The sequence below is a fragment of the Perognathus longimembris genome, chromosome 28 (genome assembly GCF_023159225.1).
Source record: "Perognathus longimembris pacificus isolate PPM17 chromosome 28, ASM2315922v1, whole genome shotgun sequence".
Classification (NCBI taxonomy): Eukaryota; Metazoa; Chordata; class Mammalia; order Rodentia; family Heteromyidae; genus Perognathus; species Perognathus longimembris.
In genome coordinates, this window is record NC_063188.1 from 7,915,305 (window position 1) to 7,934,445 (window position 19,141).

Here is a 19,141-nt window from a genome sequence, read left to right on the forward strand (position 1 = left end):
ATTACACTCTCTTATATGAATTATATAGTCAGTTGACTCACAATGTCATATCTCCAACAACTTTTTCTCTGAGCTGTGTAGTTAACTGTTCCCTTGACCTATTCACCTAAAGGTTGAGTAGGCACTTAAAAATCAGTGTATCTAGTCAGAATCACTCTTGTAGTACAACCAGTCCAGGTAGTAAAGTTCTTGAGACTATCTCCAATTAATCAGCAAAAACCTGAAAGTGGTCTGTGGCTCAATGGTAGAGCTCTAGCCTTGAACACAAAACCTTAGGCCCTGAGTTGTATACCCAAGACCAGCACACACACACACACACACACACACACACACACACACACACACTCAACATATCTAAATGTATTTCCTAAATGTCTCCTTTATATAAATTCTCTATGTAACCTCTTGGCTCTATAAATGGCATTAATTATTCACTCAGTAGTTCCAAACAGAAATCTGGGCAACACACATAACTCCATTATTATGAATTTTTGCATACAATCAATCCCTAAATTCAGACATGTATCATTTAATGTTGGAGATATCTTCTGAGAAATATGTTTTAGATGATTTTATCATGGAAAGTATTTGCTCTAATTAAAATAGTATAACGGACTGTATACCTGGATTATAGGATATGTGTATATATATGGTATGTGTACATTTGGTATTATATATATGCATGGGGTATATTTGGTATGTGTATATATGGTATATACCTAAGCTATAGGTATGTGTACATATGGTATATATAATTAAGCCTAGGATTATGGTAAACAAAGCATCATGATCTTAAATCAATTATAGTCATAAATGATGCAACCTGCAGATGTGATAAGCATGAGATATATGCTGTTATAAATAGTGATACATTCTAAAATATAGTTTAAAGTACAGTGTAGCAGATATATAAGTCATGAGTAATGTATTATATAGTATAGTAAGTAGATATTAACAAGTATTATACACTGTACATAGTTGTTTGTGCTATACATATTGATGAATGGCATCCCATAGATTTTTTCATAATAACTTCTAATCATATGAGTTATGTGTTGTACTATGATGTCACTATGTGACATTGTTTCAGTGCCATTATAATATTATGGGACAACAGTTGAACATGTGGTCTCTCCTTTATTGAAACATTATGAGGTATATGACTGTACTTGCAATATTAGCTCCCAAATATTTATTTATTATCTCCTATTTTCTACATACACACAGTTACTGTCCTCATTTTTATCTTTTGCCTAAAATGATTCAGTAGCCTTTTGATATCTCCTTGCATCCATAATTTACTTTTATATTAATTCACTATTCTCTAGCATATTTAGTGCTTTTTCTCCCTTGGTTTCTTCTCTCTTATCTTTTGTTTTCCCTACTGAATTTAACTTTTCTTCTTAGCTTCTTTGGCACTTCCCTCACCCGTTAAATGTGCTTTTCCTCAGTATTCTGTCTGAAGCTTTTCCTCTTTATATTTCACATTCCTTGGATGAGCTCTTTTTTCCTATTTCCTTTTTCATTATTTAAAATATTCAAATACATGTTATTGAGTTATAATCGATTTACAAAGAGCTATACATAATGTGTGCAGTTTGATGATATGGGACATATGTAAGCACCCATATACCAGGACTGTTCCTCTGATCTCAGTCAGAGTAACTCTGTCTTGAAACAAGCCACAATTTGCTTGCTCTAGGTATCAGGCTGAAGCACACAAGACTTCCTTCTCACAGACAGGTAGTGTCTGTCAAGGTCAGCAAAACTGCTAAGAACAAAGATTGAGCATGCAAAATCACATAACAGCCATGGGCTCTCTTTCATGTGTTTGAGCCTGTAGTGACTCTTGCTATTTTCACCTTAGATGGAGCCAGATTTCTTGCTCTAGATTTAGAGCCATTGAAAAGAGAAGTCTGAGGTGGGAGTGTTAGCTTTTAAGCGTTCAGGAAAGTGTGAATGACAAGCTCTTTGGAAGAAATGAATCCAGCTGCATAAATCTAGTCATCTGTTAACATCCACTGCTCCATAAGTAATCCCTACTAAAAGTCATTTGCACTCATGCAACCATCCTTCGACTGAGTCATTATTTGGTCTGGTGGCATTATTCCAGTTTGGAGAAACATAATTCTCTAGGACTCCTTAGGAGAGTTGTGGCATCCCATAGTACTCACCAATTATCAAGGTAATGACATAACCCACACCTCTTCATATGAGATCTTAAAATTTCTTAAAATTTTCATATACCCAATTCTACATTGGTAATTGTAGCTATTACATTAAATAATTAAGCTGTCGAACTTATTTCTCTAGCCCAACCAAAACTTTATACACATTAACCAACAACACTCTGTGTCTTCTCACTGCCATGTCCTAGAAACTACTAGTTTTCTCTGATTGTATATGGTTGCCAGTATAAATATCTGAAACAGGTGGGCTCATGAGGTACTTGTCCTGTAATTGACTTATGTAATCTAAGCAAAAATCCTATTTCTTCATGTTTTTGCAAATGTCATATTTTCTTTTCTAATGTTGAATTCTATTGTCTGTATATATTGTATTGTCTGTATCCATTCGTTCATAGATAGTTTGTTTCTACATATCTGTTAATGCCAACAGTGCTACAAAGATACATGGAAGCACAATAGTCCCTTTGAGCTTCAGAACTCAGTTATTTTGGATATATAAACAGAAATGGGTTGCACGAACATATGGTGGTACTATTTTTACTTTTTGGAAGAGTCTCTATACTACTTCACACAGCTGCTGCAATGGTTTGCATCCCCTACAGAAGTGAGTAAGGCTTCCCTTTCTATTATATACTTTCCAAAATTGGCTATATTTTGTCTTCTGGAGAAGTGCCATTTTGAAAGATCAAACTGACATATCACTGCTTATTTGATTTGAATTTTCATGACCATTAATGATATATAGTATCTTTTCATATGTCCATTGGTCATTTATAGATGTCTAAAGAAATGTTCAAATCCTTTAAATATTTTAATTGAATGATTATCATTACTATAGGTATGCCTTATATATTTTATGTGTGAGATATAGTTTGCAAATTTTTTTCCTACTATATAGGTTATTTTTTCTTTCTGTTTAAAGTTCCCATTGCTACGCAGCACACATAGATTTTTCTTTAAGTAATGGAGACTTGTCTATTTTTGCCAAGACCATTTTCAGGAAGTTGTCACTTTATGTTGTCATCTATCAGTTTCATACTATCAGGCCTTATGCTTACATGTCTAATACATTTAAATTAGTTTTTGTTTATGATGTAACTTAAGGCTCTCGTTTCTTATTTGGGCAGGTTTCTTTTCAATACAGTTTTTCACAGATACCACCCTGTCATAATTGTATATTCTTGATATCCTTTTCAAAGATTGTATGGATGTATCTATTTGAGTTTATTAAGTTCTAAATGTATAACTTCAAAGCACTTTTCTTCCCTGACATATAAATGAGTTCTGCTTTGCCCTTTGTTGTCATTCTGACACCAGTATCCTTTCATGTGACAAGTTATGGTCTACTTTTCTTTCAAACTCCACATAGCATATCTTCCTTCAACTTTTTTCTGGTTGTGTACCTTGAATTCAGGGCCTGAGTGCTGGTTCCAGGGCTGTTTTGCTCAGTGCTAATGGTCTACTACTTTCACTTCAATTTTCATCCTATTGACTGATGCTTCTTTTCTCGTTTCCTGTTTAGTAATAGTTAAATTTGCTTCCATGTTAGTTAAGCCTCTTCTGGTTGCAAGTAACAGAACTTTATTTCCTACCAGCTGAAGCAAACAGGAGGATTCAAGCTATGCCTCTCGTAACCATGGAAATGACAGCGCTACAAATGGCTTCAAGGATAACTGGTGCAAGGAGGTCCATTGAGAACCATGTGGTCTCTCCCTATGCCTCTCATTTCCCCTTGTTGATTTTTATTAACTCAGCCTGATTTTCTTCACACTAGAGAAAACACACCCACCAGCAGTTATGTCTCTGATTTCTATGCCATACTTGAAAAGGGACTGCATGTCTTTCCTCTGTTCCATTTCAAAAATGAATTCAATTTAGGTTTCTACTTGGCTCAGCTGCAATCATGTTCCTGTCACTGGATCTGTCATGTACTTGTGGAGTCAGAGTATAAGATTTGCTTCCATTCAGTAAGCTACGAAAACTAACTGTTCCTGAGAAGAAACAGAGGCGATTCTACCGAAACTTTCTTTTTTTTTTAATACTTTTAATACCTTTATTAGACTATACAGATTACTAAACTTGCAGAAATGGCAAAAAACAAAACAAAACAAAAACAAAGAACCACCAGCCACCCTGTCAATCAGTTCTAAAAGTCAGTGATGGTAGGAACACATCCAGTATTTTAAGCCTGCTCTAAATTTAAAAGCTTTTCTCTTGTCTCAGAGATATTTACATCAAATTAAGACATTTACAAATAGTTCATAAAATATGACAGCGAAATATAATTTTCATTTAGCCTACATGAGAAAATGAAGCATTCCTAAGGTCTCTAATAAACTCAGTGCATTTCCCAAGATAAATAACAAAGCTATTCTAAGTGGTTTATGTTTCTCTCAGTGCATTTTCCACATTTATTAAATGGAATTACATTACATTATTATATAGCTATATCATAAAATTCAAGCATAATATAGAATCTATACATCACAGAATTCATCTCACAACAAAAGCATAATTCAGTCTAAAAAAGAGCCTCCACAGGCACATACAAAATAAAGAACAAAAATCTGATTTTTTTTTCATTTTGATAAATTTAAGGTATATTGCCTATACTTTAAACCACATTACATGATGTATTTTTTAAAAGAAATGACCCATTTCCAAACCCCTTGTGTATGGAGGACGTAATGAAAGATCAGTCCATTCGAATCTTCTGGTTTGTCATTCTATATATAATGCTGTCATATCCGGGGTCCATGTTCCAAATGTTGTAGGAGGTTATAAGGACCGCCAAGGCCAAGGCAATCATCAACAAAAATCCAGGTTGAAAACCACCGAATACTCAAAATTATACTTATATGCCAGGTTATAGGGAATGACTTGCTTCTCTGCTTTTGCCTCAAGGATAGTCCTCGTCTTCCTCACCAGGGATGTGTCAAATGACTTGATTGTCACTAACTCTACCACTGCATTCCCTCCATAAAGATTGTACATGTCATCTGCAAACTTTTGTAGAGCATCAACAAGGATCTTGGAAGCTTTTCTGAATTGTTCTGAATCTTCTCCATAATGTTTCCCAATCTCATCCAGACCTTCTAGCTCCAGTGAATACAAATCAGGAGAATGATCCTTGGTTAGGTGCTGTGATGAGATAACAAACTTGAAATATCATGGAGCACTTGCAGTTCAGAAAGAAAGAGCAGGTCAACTTCATTGTTCCTACTCAGAGAACTGAGAGGAAGTGAATTGAGGATAGAGTTTTCTTGAAACAGGCGTTTCCGGAGTTGTTGTAAAGTGACTGAAAGATCTTCAAAAACGGAGTTAGCCTTCCCCACCATATACACTCTTTCCTCACTGGGAGCCAACTGCAAGACTACAGGAGTTTCTTCAGAGAATAAGGAGTGAATGGAATTTGCAACACTGTCAAGACTAAAAGGAACTGCATTTTCCAAGGGGTAGGAGATGACATTTGCTGCGGGGAGGGCCAGTTTGTCTATTCCTTTCACCATTACCATAATGGTAGCATGGGGACTGTGGAATAGGTTACCCACGGCAAGGCCAGGCCAGGAAAGGTCCTCTTTGACAGAGAAGCCCATGGATAAAGCAGTAACATCTGGGATTCGATCACCTGGTATAGGCCAATTTCCATTTCGGAAAACAACAGATCCTGGGGATCGTAATATACTAAACTCATTCCCCAAAACACCCCGGCCGCTGCAAGCAGTGCTTGCACACACACAGCCGGCGAGACACCGGCGACCACTGCAGCGGGCCTACCAAAACTTTCTGATTACAATGAAGATGCATTGGATTTGTGGAAGAATATTCCATACTATTCCCCATAATCAAGGTGGGATGGATGGCATATAAAATCACTAACTGCTAATCTTACATAGTGTTGAAGATTAGTTAATTGTATGGCTTTGTGTGAGACACACATAGAGAAAAAAATAGAGACTTAGGAGATACAGAGAGAGAGAGACAAAGATAGACAAAAAGTGAAAATGTGATACTAATTAAATACACTTAAATCGTAATTTCTTTATTCATTTTATAAGACAAGGTCTCTCTAAGTATCCTAAACTGCTTTCAATCTCCCATGTATACCTGTCTGTCCTGGAACTTGTGATCCTCCTGCTCCACCTCTGGCTTCTCTCTTTTTCAGAAGTTTTAAAGTAGTGATCTCTCTTCAAAAAGTTTCTCTCCTATTTAGTCTCTCTCCTGGAGACATGAACTAATGTTGAGAAAACTCTGTCTTTTGGAAGCCTGAACAAATCAAGCTCTTAATTATTTAATAAGCACTCTTTTCTAAGAAAAGACCAAACTAAGAGAAATAATGCTGGGGATATGTATGCAAATTAAATAAAATAATCCTCTTTATCAGCCATGCTAAGGATTGAATTCATGGTCACACAGGACAGACAAATGCTCTATCACTGAGCTACAGCACCAGTCCCCCATAATTCTATTGACCTGTATGCTTGAAAACTGCTTGGATAAGATTCTATGAACTTATACAGAATGAAGCTGCACCAATAATCAAAAAACAAAGTAGCAGCAAATTGGTCTAGGCATAAGATTATTTAGCTTACTACTCTCCTTTATTAGTAGGATCCTCACTTCATTGGTAATTCTTGTCATGAATGAAGCTCTATCAGAACATAAAATGCCAATTTATAGATAACTCTCTAAAGACATACTTACAGTATTATTATCTAATGATCCATGGCCTTCAGCTGGCAGAAAATAACTATATCCCATATTATCATAAGCCATCTCTATTGCTTTCATAAAGGAAATGCTATATCTGAAATATGATGAATTCACAAGGAGGACATTGTGCTTCTGTACAGCAATGTCTTTAAGTAATATCACTGATGACATTTCCACACCATCCATGAAGCATGGAACAACAGATAATCACCTTTTGTTTTTAAAATCAGTGATGCAGTACTCTGCCCCACAAGGACAGGCAATCGGATCATCTCGTGAGTAGATAAAGGGTTTCCAGTGAACCACATGCATTGCCCTGGGATTCCACTAGCCCAGAAAATACAGCTCCAAAAAAAGTATGTGCAAACTGCTTTTGTCAGAAAATAACCACTAAAACACTGTTGAAGGGCCGAGATTCAGGATACTCCAGGAAAGAAAGTAATTATTGACTTAGATAATAGTGGCAATTATTACAAGGAAAGGATGGTACATGTACCAAAATAAAGGAATTTCACCACCCCCAGAAGCTAGGATCTTTCACTTAAGAATTCTTTCATAAGTGACAGAAGTATACATAGGAGAGGAGAGAAGCTGATATCTTCAGATTTGTTGGAGGTGAAACCAAGAGGAATGAATGTTCTCAGCACAAGTTGATTAATTGATTTATTTTCCCATTGAATACCAATGGTTTCCTAAGTTTTAAAACTATTTCATTTTATGCTCAGTGAAAATATAATTTATCTGGATCAAAGATGTAGTGTCAAGCAAGATAAAATGACTTATCCTATGTACTCTGTAATATAAAAGGCAAAGGGTCTTTTGAGGAACCTCCATACTGCTTTCCAGAGTGAAACTCCCACCAACAATATAGTGGAGTTCCCTTTGGGCCACATGCCCACCAGCATCTGTTATTAGTTTTCTAAAATGGCCATTCTAACTAGGATGAAGTGGAATCTCAATGTTGTTTTGATTTACATTTCTTTTATACCAAAGATATTGAACATTTCTTCATGTGTCTATTGGCCATTCTTATTTCCTCTACAGAGAAGTCTCTCCTTAATTCTTTAGCCTACTTATTAAATGGGGCAGTTGTTTCTTTGAAGATTTGTTTAAGGGGATTTAATTTTTTGAGTTCTAAGTATATTCTAGATATGAGGCCCTTGTCTTTTGTATGGCCAGAAAAGATCTTATTCCGATCTGTGGACTCTATTTATCTTGCTAGCTATGTCCTTTGCCCTGCAGTAGCTGTGCAGTTTAATGCAATCCCATTTGTTCAACCTTTCTTAGAGCTCCCCTAGGACTCAGAAATTCCACTTCTGGACATTTACTCAAATGATCACAAACAAGGCCATACTAAAGCTACCACCACAACCATGTTCACTGAAGCATTATTTACCATAGCTAAGATATGGAACCAACCCAAATGCCCCTCAGTAGATGAATGGATCAAGAAAATGCGGTATATATACACAGTGGAATTCTATGCTTCCATCATAAAGAATGTCATCACCCCATCCATAAGGAAATGGAAAGACTTGGGAAAACTCATATTGAGTGAAGTAAGCCAGAGAGAAAGAAACAGAGATTCCATGGTTTCCCTCATTTGTATAATTAGTATATGTCCAGGATAGTCCTAGCAGAGGATCACAGTAGCTTAATAGCTATGTACACATGATCATATAAGATGTTGTTAAGTAAAATAAACTCCAAGATATGGAAACAAGAGGTTTTTTTGTTGCTATTGTTTTATTATACTATATTAAGTTATTTCTCTTTTTTTCAATTTTCTTTCCTGTGGTTTATCCCCTGTTGTCATTGTGTTTGATTTTGTTACCTTGGGTATTGTATATACACTTATGTGAATTAGGGAATGGAAGGGGAGACATGAAATGGTAAGACAAATGACAAAGGCAAACCAATGCAACATCAATACTCACAAGAAAATATGTTGGAAATTAACTGGACAACTTCAGGGGTCAGAAAGTGGGAGAAAATGGGGGGAGGTAACAAATTTGACAAGAAATATACTCATTACCTTACATATGTAAGTGTAACGCCGCTGTACATCACCTTGACAATAAAATTACGTTAAAAAAAGGACAAAGGGTGACTTAACAAAACAGCATAAATACATTTCAGTGATAAAGGCTGAGAATAATATGGCTGTCCCTAGCTTTAAGTATTATTGATTTTTATCCTATTTCATTCATGCCCTCACACAAAACATTCTATGTGGGAACTTGGAGACGATATCAGGGCTTCTGAAGTGAGTTTCAGAGGTTTCAGAAGCTACTAGGCTCAACAATGCATTAATAAGAGGGAACTATAGTGACTATATACAATTTGGTTGAAATTTTCAAGAAATCAAAAGAAAATTAGTGGGAGCTGGGCATGTATAACCAGAAAATTGTGAAAAATAAGATCAATAAGGAGTATATATTAGGAATAATTAAAGGAATTCTGGGACAATATACATAACAATATAGAATATCAAAGACTGGACTCATGTATCCTGGTTTCATTTTTAAGTATTTACATTGAGTGATATGACTGGATTCATCCACCCTCCCCTCCAATTCCACAGGAAACATGAGGGGATGGAAGGTGTTAGGATTGATGGGAGAGGGAAGAACATCCTTGCAGGGAGAGAAATAGTCCATTTTTGTATCTTTAAATATGATGGGAAATTTGTTTAGCATTATCAACACGCATTTAAAATTTGTGAGTTTCTTAGCCTGGTGCTGGTAGCTCATGCCTGTAATCTTAGCTATTGTGGAGGTTGAAATCTGAGAATCACTGCTGAAACTCAGCCTGGGGTCAGGAAGATATAAAAGCCTCTTGTCTACTATTAATCACCAAAAACTGGAAATGAAGCTGGCTCAAGTGGCTCAGCAATAACTAGCCTTCAGCAAAACAGCTCAATGACTGTATTTAGGCCCTGAGTTCAAGCTCCAGGATTGGCACACACATACAAATATATATGTATGTATATATGTTTATATACAAATATACATATATATGTATACACAGATACACACACACACACACACACACACACACACACACACACACGTTTCTTTCTTTCTTTTTGTTTTTTTTGCCAGTCCTGAGTCTTGAACTCATGGCCTGGGCACAGTCCCTGCATCTCTTTGCTCAGGGCTAGCACTCTACCACTTGAGCCACAGCACCACTTCTGGCTTTTTCTATATATGTGGTGCTGAGGAAATAGAACTCAGTACTTCATGTATGCAAGGCAAGCACTCTACCACTAGGCCACATTCCCAGCCCCACATTTTTTTACAACTGTGTTTTGTCTTCATTGCTTGAGCTAGCCTTAAACTTGTGATTTGCCTGTCTCAGACTCCCAAGTGTATGAATTACAGGCCCATACCTAGCTCTTATTCTAAGAAATGAAAAAGAAAACTCTGTTATAGTAAACTGAATTTTGATTGTATGCTTTTTTTAACAGCACCCTTTTTATTTTATTTTTTATGTTACAGTGATGTAAAGCTATATTCATTCAATAGTAACCAACATCAGATTTGTATTTGGCTATTTTCCCAGGCTGGCATTGTGAGGTAGAATCTTCTGTCCTGATGCTGGGCCAAAGCAGCCAGCCACAACTCCTGTGCCACACAGGCAAATGGGAATCACTTGGTATTCTACAGTGTACTGTGATTATTCATTCAGTACACTAAATGAATTTTCAGCTTGTGATATTTTCAACTTACATTGGACTTATGGAGATGTGATTCTGTAGAAAGTCAAGTAATAACTAAATTTCTACCCCTCTCTCTCTCTCTCTCTTTCGCTCTCTTTCAGCTATCTATCTAGTATTAAGTATGCTATGCACTACAAACCAGGTACTGTTCTTCATGATCTTTATATAGATTGACCTTCATAACATTAAGTTCACACAGAATTCCTATAAACTTAATTTCCCATTGTTTGGGTGATAAAATGGGGGTATTAAAGTGACTGGTATTGCTACTACACTCTGGATGCAATACTGGAATTTCTATCCAGTATTCATTTTAAGTTTTTAGCTTTAATAATGTACAGTTTAGGTAATCTGTAGTTTTCATTACACTGCGTTTGTCAAATTTTGCCATGCCATGTGTTTAATAAAACCATGGAAAATTGTTATTTTTCTGTGCTCTCTGTTTATGTATAGAGGAAATATTTTGTTTTCTATCTATTATTTATTATACTGATTTTTTGTGTGTTTACTATTTCCAAAACCCATCTTTGAAATTATATGAGTGGAAAATTTGAGAGATTTCATTTTTCAAATATATTTTCAGTGATAGTGGCTACTAGATCCTTGTTTTAGTTATCATTGTGAGTCAATATGGTGATTTAAATAGTAACCTAATATACATGTTTAAGTTCATTTGAATAAAATTTGTAGAAATAATTTAATATACTTTAAACATTAGTCATATTTAACATTATTCATATTTAAAATTAATTTCCCCTCAAATTTGTAATTTCTCAATCCTTTGGTGATCATATCAATTATTTCTGTTTTCTCCATTTTCACAGTAAACTCTTAAAATTATTTAATTGCTTTGTTATTGCTTCACTATTCATAGTCATTAATATTTGATTTTGAATTATCACTCACTTATTTATGCTTTGATTTTGTTCAGTCTTTTGTTATTAAACTTACATTAATCTTATTAATTTTCATTCTTTTCATACTGATTGGTCTAACTTTATATGACCAGTGAGCTTTGAAGATAGTTGTGATTAAATAATGTAGTACTTGTTTTATTCTTGATGTCTGTTTTCCAGATTTTACTTTTTAAGTTTACTTTCTTAAAGAACATAGAACTATACAACAAATAATGTGTTTTTGTTAGCTTGATATTTCCATGTAAATTTATTTCTTCTTTGTTTTCATTTTCCTTATACCTTTTTGGTTTTATAATCTATGCCTGGATAATCTGATGTGAAAAATTTTGACTTCAGGAAATTTGCCAAGGTTTTGTCTACATCTTAATATGGGGTATGTTAATACTTGAAAGAGGTTTTATTGCCTAATTACAGAGCATAAAATTGCATATATAAATTTAACCTCATTAACTATTCAAAATATTTCTCTGTGTTATTGCTTTTCTGCCTATCTGATTTGTTATGAGCTAAAACACATGAGTAACATTCTTCACAACTAATATTTTTCCATTTATTGCGATTCCTGAAAGTTTTGTCTGTAAATTTGGCTGCTAAATTATTTGTGTATTTGTGTACTCAAGTTCAGGGCAGCAAGCTCTTTATTTGAAATTGCTCCCTCTCTCTCTCTCTCTCTCTCTCTCTCTCTCTCTCTCTCTCTCTCTCTCTCTCTCTCTCTCTCTGATAAAGCAGGCTAAGCAAGCACATTCTACCCCCATCTTTTAATGTTCTTAATACTTTTGTCAAATTATCCTTCTATGGTTTTATTTCTGCACTCTCTAGTCTCTTATTTTGGACCCTTTGTCTATTTTTATGCAGATATCATGCTGCTTCATTTGATTGCTACTACTTCCTCAAAGTCCATAATGATCTCAGGTAACATAGGATTTTTTTGTGGTTCCATATACATTTCATTGATTTTATGATTCTGTGAATAATACCATTGGTATTTGGTAGGGATTTCAGTGATTCTGTAAACTACTTTGAGTAGTATGAATATTTAAACAATGTCAACTCTTCCAATCCATGAACCTAGAATGGTTTTCCACTTCTTTTGTCCTTCCCAACTCCTTTCATCAATGTATTACAGTTTTCTTGGCAGAGATCATCCCCACCCCCACCCTTTTCTTTTAGAAATACCTAGGTTTGAACTCAGGACCTCTCCGACTTTACCACCTGAACTATGTCCCCAACCTTGTTTTGCCTAGTTTCTTTTTTGCCTAGGGCTTGCGCCTCAGACCACTTTGCCTGCTCTGGTCTCCCTTGAAGCTGAGATCAAAAGCTCAAGCCATCATGTGCACATAGAACCTCTGCCTAGATAGGATGAGGACCTGAGTTTACAAAATAAGATCTGGACCTAGTGTGTCTTCCTTTTGTTATAGTAAAAGCCCATCTTATGGTCTCATCTGATTTCTTTAGTTCTTTGGTTTTCATTAGTTCTTGGGTTGGCAATTTGGTCTGTGAATCACTGTTGAACATGATGTACATATGGAGAGATACTACTGCAGAATCTTACTCAGCTACCCTCTGGCTCTGGGCCCGAGGCCCATTTTCAGGGTAATGATTTTTTTTAAGTGACATTGGATTACTTTTCCTGAATTTATTATTGCTATTAATGTTACGATCTGCATTGTTTTATGTTATACTGGTTTGATGAGTGTATATGTGTGTATTGTTTATTTTCAAGCTGAGTCCATTTCTTCTCAGATTTTTGATTTACTAAACTTAATAATGTTTATCTCAATAAATTTTATTAATTTTTCCAATATCTTATCACCTATTATATAAATAAGTATATTAAACATGAGTGTTTATCCTTCTTTACCTAAACCAAAATTTTGTGAATTCCTAAATTTTTATGAATTCCTAATTTGGCTTGATTTTGTCATGTTTATTATTTCTTCTGAGTTTCAGTTCTTTTTTATTTTTGTCAGTCATGGGGCTTGAACTCGGGGTCCAGGCGCTGTCCCTGAGCTCTTCAATTCAAAGCTGGTGCTCTGTCAGTAAAGCCATTTCTGGTTTTGTGAGTACTTTATTGTAGATAAGAGTCTCATGGGCTTTTCTTCCCAGGCTGGCTTTGAACCATGATCCTCAGACCTCAGCCTTCTGAATAGCTAGAATTACAGGTGACAGCCACCAGCTCTCAGCTTGAGTTTCACTTCTTATAAGGGAACCTTTCAAAATGTTTTGTCTTTTATCTAATTTGTACATGTTTATCATATATATCATATTCTGTTCAAATATGAACCCATATTAACATTGATAAATTAAGCTAGTTAGGATGCACTAGTATAGAATTTTCCATTTTGTGGTGAGTACACTCACATTTTACTCTCAACGATTTTCAAGTATAAAATACAGTATGATTCACTATACTCACCGTGTTATGCAATAGAGCTCTAGAATTTATTTGCCATACCTGAAATTTCATATCCTTTGACCAAAAGTACTCTAATCATCTTCCCCCTTTCAGCTTGTACCCACCATTTTATAACCTGCTCCTATGATTTAGACTTTTTCTCAGTATACATGTAAGTGAAGCACAGGTTATAATTTGTCTCTGTCTCAATCTATTCGCTGTGAAAAAAGACTCTGTATATTATAAACAACAGAATTTTATTTGAATCGTGATTCTGCAGGCTTTGAATACCAGTATCAAAGGTGTTACATCCAATGAGGGCTTTCCCTCTGGGTTATATATAATGTACAGATCATGCCTCAGGAAAACTCACCCCTTATATCTCTCTCCTTCATCCCTTTTTCCTCTTTTTAAAAGAACTTCAATAGATGTTCTATTTCATATACGCATATAAAATACTTTTCCTTCATCTTCTCTATTAGCCCGTCATTTCCTGCTGGTATCTGCCCCCCAACAGAGCTTGTTTGACTTGTCTTTATAAAGCAAACTTTTTGACAACAGTCACTATGTCTTATTTGAAAAGTCACATAGTGCATTAACATACTTCTGGCCCATTACTTCCTGAAGATGATTCTAAGGAGAAATTGTTTTCCCTACAAGAACTGTATTGGCCTTCACCCTTTATCCAGTAGTTGCACTGAAAGCACAGCAAGACATCTGTATCCCATCCTGTTTCTACTTTGTAGATGTCACTCAGAAGACACAACATAGGATAAATCAGGAAAACTGAATATTTTATATATGCCACAATAAATAGTGCAATTTTTATGGACAGAAAGAAATTGGTGCTAGGTACCATGGGGAGAAGAATCTTTTAATACTGCATGTGCTCCTGTTTTAATCAAATTGAAGTTGTCATTTATATTTAGGAACTATAAATATAGAACTCTAGCTGATGTTGATTTGCATTTGGTTTCTGAGCAAATATAGCAGAATTTCAAAAAACTGCAAAAAGATCACAAAGTCTGAATTTTACATGCTAATAAAGCACTTTAATTGACTGCATGTTAAGATCAGCAGTTCACTATTACTGTCAAAAATTTAAATTTAAGACCTGCAAATTTCGAAAGAGGTCAGGTAGTTGTATTTGATTGGTTTTCATCTGTTAAAATCTCTAGTCCATTAAATTATGTAACTTCTTTCATACTAAGGCAATTTTAAGGGACCAATCTATGATAACAGTATATAATAAATTCTCTAAGGTTAGTCATTACAGTTAAAAAAATTATCAAGCAAGCTAAATAAGAAGCCTTGCCTTAATACAAAATACTTTAAGAGGTTTATGCTTATTTTGATAAATTCTGGTCCCATTCCTCAGCTTGGGAACTTGCATGATTAAACTTAACAGGTCAACTTATTGCTTGACTTTATATATTGACCTCTGGACCTTAAAATCCCCAACTTAGAGTCTAGGCATTGCATAACTGAATCAGAAATGCTGCAGCGGATGTTTAACATTGATACTGAATAAAGTGTAGCTATTTTAACATTTGTGCTAAAAAAATTCACATTCTATATTTTCCCTAGGAGATAGTTCTGTCAGCTTATGAGTGCACATAATTTGTTAAGCTTCCTGAATATGTATGACTACATAGAGCATATATGAACAGGCAACAGATTTATAATAACTTTTTTTTTGTGATGGTCCTTGAGTTTGAACTCAGGGCCTGGTTACTGTCCCTCAGCTTTTCTTGCTCAAAGATAGTGCATTACCACTTGAGCCACCGCTTCATTTATGGATTTGGGGGTAGTTTATTGGAGAAAATCTCAAGGACTTTCCTGCCTGAGCTGGCTTTGAACCAATGTGTTTACTTTTCAGCCTCCTGATTAGCTAGCTTGAGAGGGGTGACCCACCAGTATGCAGCTGCAATTAGTTTCTGTCAGTTTTGTATTTTTTTTTTGTCGGTGTGGGGCTTGAGGTTTGAACACATGGCCTGGACACTGTCCCTGAGCTCTTCAGCTCTAAGCTAGTGCTCTACCACTTGAGCCACAGTGCCACTTCCTGTTTTCTGGTGGTTAACTGGAGATAAGAGTCTCACTAGGACATCTCTGACCTAGCCAGCTTTGAACCTCAATCCTCAGATCTCAGCCTCCTGAATAGCTACAATTACAAGAGTGAGCTACTGGCTTACAAAAGAGCAGCAGAATCTTATAGGACAGAGGAACGCCTCAAATGAGGATAATTCCTTGTAATGATCAGACTGTACTCTGGAGCCAGAAAAAATAATTTATAGGAAGCATATTTGCTCCTCAAGTGATAATAGCCATAACAATCTTTCTAGACCCCAGAAGAAGCAGAATTGAATGACCAGCCATGCCATCTGTCAGCAGAATACTTAATGCTATGCATATTTTTATCATCTGTCTTTAATTCTTCCTGTACTCTAACCTAGTGCTTACATGTGTACCCTGAAGATGGCTGAGGATGAGCTACAGTACTGTCTTCTGGTAGCATGTTTATGGCATGCAATCTCTTTCTCTGACATATTTCTTTCCTAAATAAACTTTCCTATTGCTTACACTACATTTTTGTTTTGTCCGAGTTCTTCTCAAACTGAACTTAAGGATCCAAAGAGATTAGCTATACACATGTCAAGGAAGACCATTATCTACGTATTCTGCCTTAATGAGCTAATAGCTTGACATGCACTGCTGCAATTGTCACAGGATCCAAGTGAGGATTTCTGACAGTTCTTTCTAGAAGTAGGGACCCTCAACTTACATTCTTTAGTCTTATGTCCTTGGCTTCAGTCACAGAATAAGAATTTTTGGACAAGTCACAATGGTATGAAAACATGGCAAAGCTTTATTGAGTAAACAAGCAAGCAGGTCAGGCAAGCAGAAAGACAGAGGCACACTCTAACAGAGTGTGGGTGCTCAAAGGAGACACCCCAACTGTATATGTATATGATAAAGGCAGGGTTTTACTTAAAGTTATTCTACAGTAAGTGTTTTCCTTTGCTCTCACACCTGGCATATTTAATCACTCTTGGTGTTAAAATTTTATAACTTGTTGCTCAGGATCTCTAAGGCTGACTTGCTCATTAAACTTTGATCATTAATTTTGGGCATTCATTCAAAGAAAGAATGCATTCTGCCATATATTTTTAAGGTAGGTGTTTATCCTTGAGATAAGTACTTTACACCAGGAAGAATCATTCTCCTAAATATTTGCTTTTCCAGGATACATGTCTTTTTTATGACATCCTTGCCCAGTTTCCGTAGCACACTAATTATTTGGGGCCAGCAGACAAGGTCAGACGGAGAAAACTGCTACTGCATTTATTTTTCCATGTTTCAATATTTCATCTTGTGAAGGAGTGTAAGGGTTAAACCAAAGAAGATATTGCTTCTGTGTGTCTAAATACAGCATTTGTTTCTGAATTCCTGGCTGCCGTTTATTATGCCTCATTTTTCATACTCTATCGTTTTTCTAAATCTTCAATTATAATTTATTTTTTGGGTGCTGGTCCCTCAGGTTTGAAGTCAGGCTCTGGGCATTAGCTGTTCCTAAGGTTTTGTGCTTAAGGTTAGTGTTCTACCACTTGAGATAGAGCTCCACTACTAGCTTTTTGGTACTTAATTGGAGATGAATCTCAATACTTCTGGGCTGGCTTCAAAAGGGATCTGTAATCTCAGCCTCTAGCCTTGTAAGATTACAGGCAGGAGCCATCAGTGTCCCGCTGTAATTTTTTTTTAAACCTTAAGGTAAATGCAATATAAAGTAACCATTAGTAGATACATAAATTGTAATATGGGGGTCAGATCTGGCCAACGCCATCATTGACCACATGGAGAGTTGTACTATCTGGCATCTTGTCTTGATGGGTGTGCCTGGATTCCTAGAGGGAGAGAAATCCCATTCCCAGGGGGTAGGTGTTCCTGAATCCCAAGGGGGGGCGGCGTGGGGAAGGACACATGGCTTATAGGTTACTGAACCTGTCAGTCAAGTGCCTGGGTCTGGGAACTTCCTGTGACCCAGCTTAACAAAATGAGGGAGGAGGTAACAAGTTGGATAAGAAATGTACTGACTTCTTTACATACAAAACTGTTCTCCTTCTGTACATCACTTTGGCAATAAAGAAATGAAAAAGAGTAAAAAAAAAAATAGATAAAAGCATAAGAATTAGAACACATTTCTAACAAAAAACATCAAATCACCAAAGAACATAAAGAGAGATCAAATATAACACAGGAACTACAAAACAGCTGTTCACTACATGACAATAATTGATAGATTATTACTTATCAATAAATAAAAGAAATTCTCAAATCGAAATGGGTGAATGGATTAAAAAGAAGATCCAACTGTATATTGTCTGTAGTGGATGCAGATTACCTTCTATAGTACACATTGGGGGAAAATAAGGAAATGAAAAGTAAAATCCAACCAAAGAATGTTTTAACTTAGAAAAGCTAACAAAAGACAAATGCTTTCCTTATATTATATTGAATTACTAAACCCAGTTGCCAGAATGTGGGCTGGTGGGGCTGTTCCGGAACTTGGGGGACTCACTTAGGTAGGTCCTTCTAAATTCATAATGGGAAGCCTACAGGGCATTATTTTAAATAATAATACAGAAGGATTAGTAACAGGATGCCAGGATTTCTGCACAACTAGAAAGGAATAGGCCACCAGGTCAAAACTTGCTGTCAGTCCACCTGACCTTTTGGATATCTGATTAATGTCTTTTTTTTGTGTCCAAATTGTATAAAACCCAGTTTTCCCTCCCTCAGGATCTGAACTTCTTTCTGGTTTGGGTCACCTGCAATGAAACTTCAGCCTCTCTATAAAATGTTCTTGGTCGTGCTGGTTTGCATTGTCATAATACTATCATAAACTGGTTAATTTGCGACAAGATAAATGAGAGAGGGAACTTAAAATGAATAAATATAATAAATGCTTGTCTCTGACATTAGAATTAGGACATTATAAGAAAACAAAGCAAAGCAAAAAAAGTCAGTAGTCCTCCCTGCTGCACCTCCATTTAGATGTTAAGTAACAAGGACAGAAAGACAAAGAAGAGCTTTCTAAAGCTCTCCATTGAAATGTAAAAAAATGTGCAACCTCATGAATGGTAAGGAGACATTTTTGCCCCAGTATTCTCTTCTTCTTCTCATGTAGTTTCCATTACAAGTATGCCCC

At 35.8% G+C, this 19,141-nt stretch overlaps 1 protein-coding gene across 1 annotated transcript; it reads right to left on the minus strand.

Moving 5' to 3' along the window:
• Positions 1-4,836: 4,836 nt before the first annotated feature.
• On the minus strand, positions 4,837-7,088 carry LOC125344106 (renin receptor-like). Its single transcript, XM_048336708.1, is given in 4 exon segments — positions 4,837-5,009; positions 5,012-5,332; positions 5,335-5,962; positions 6,894-7,088. Coding segments are annotated over 4 exon segments (1,269 nt in total). The 3' UTR covers positions 4,837-4,884.
• Between the last annotated feature and the right edge of the window lie 12,053 nt (positions 7,089-19,141).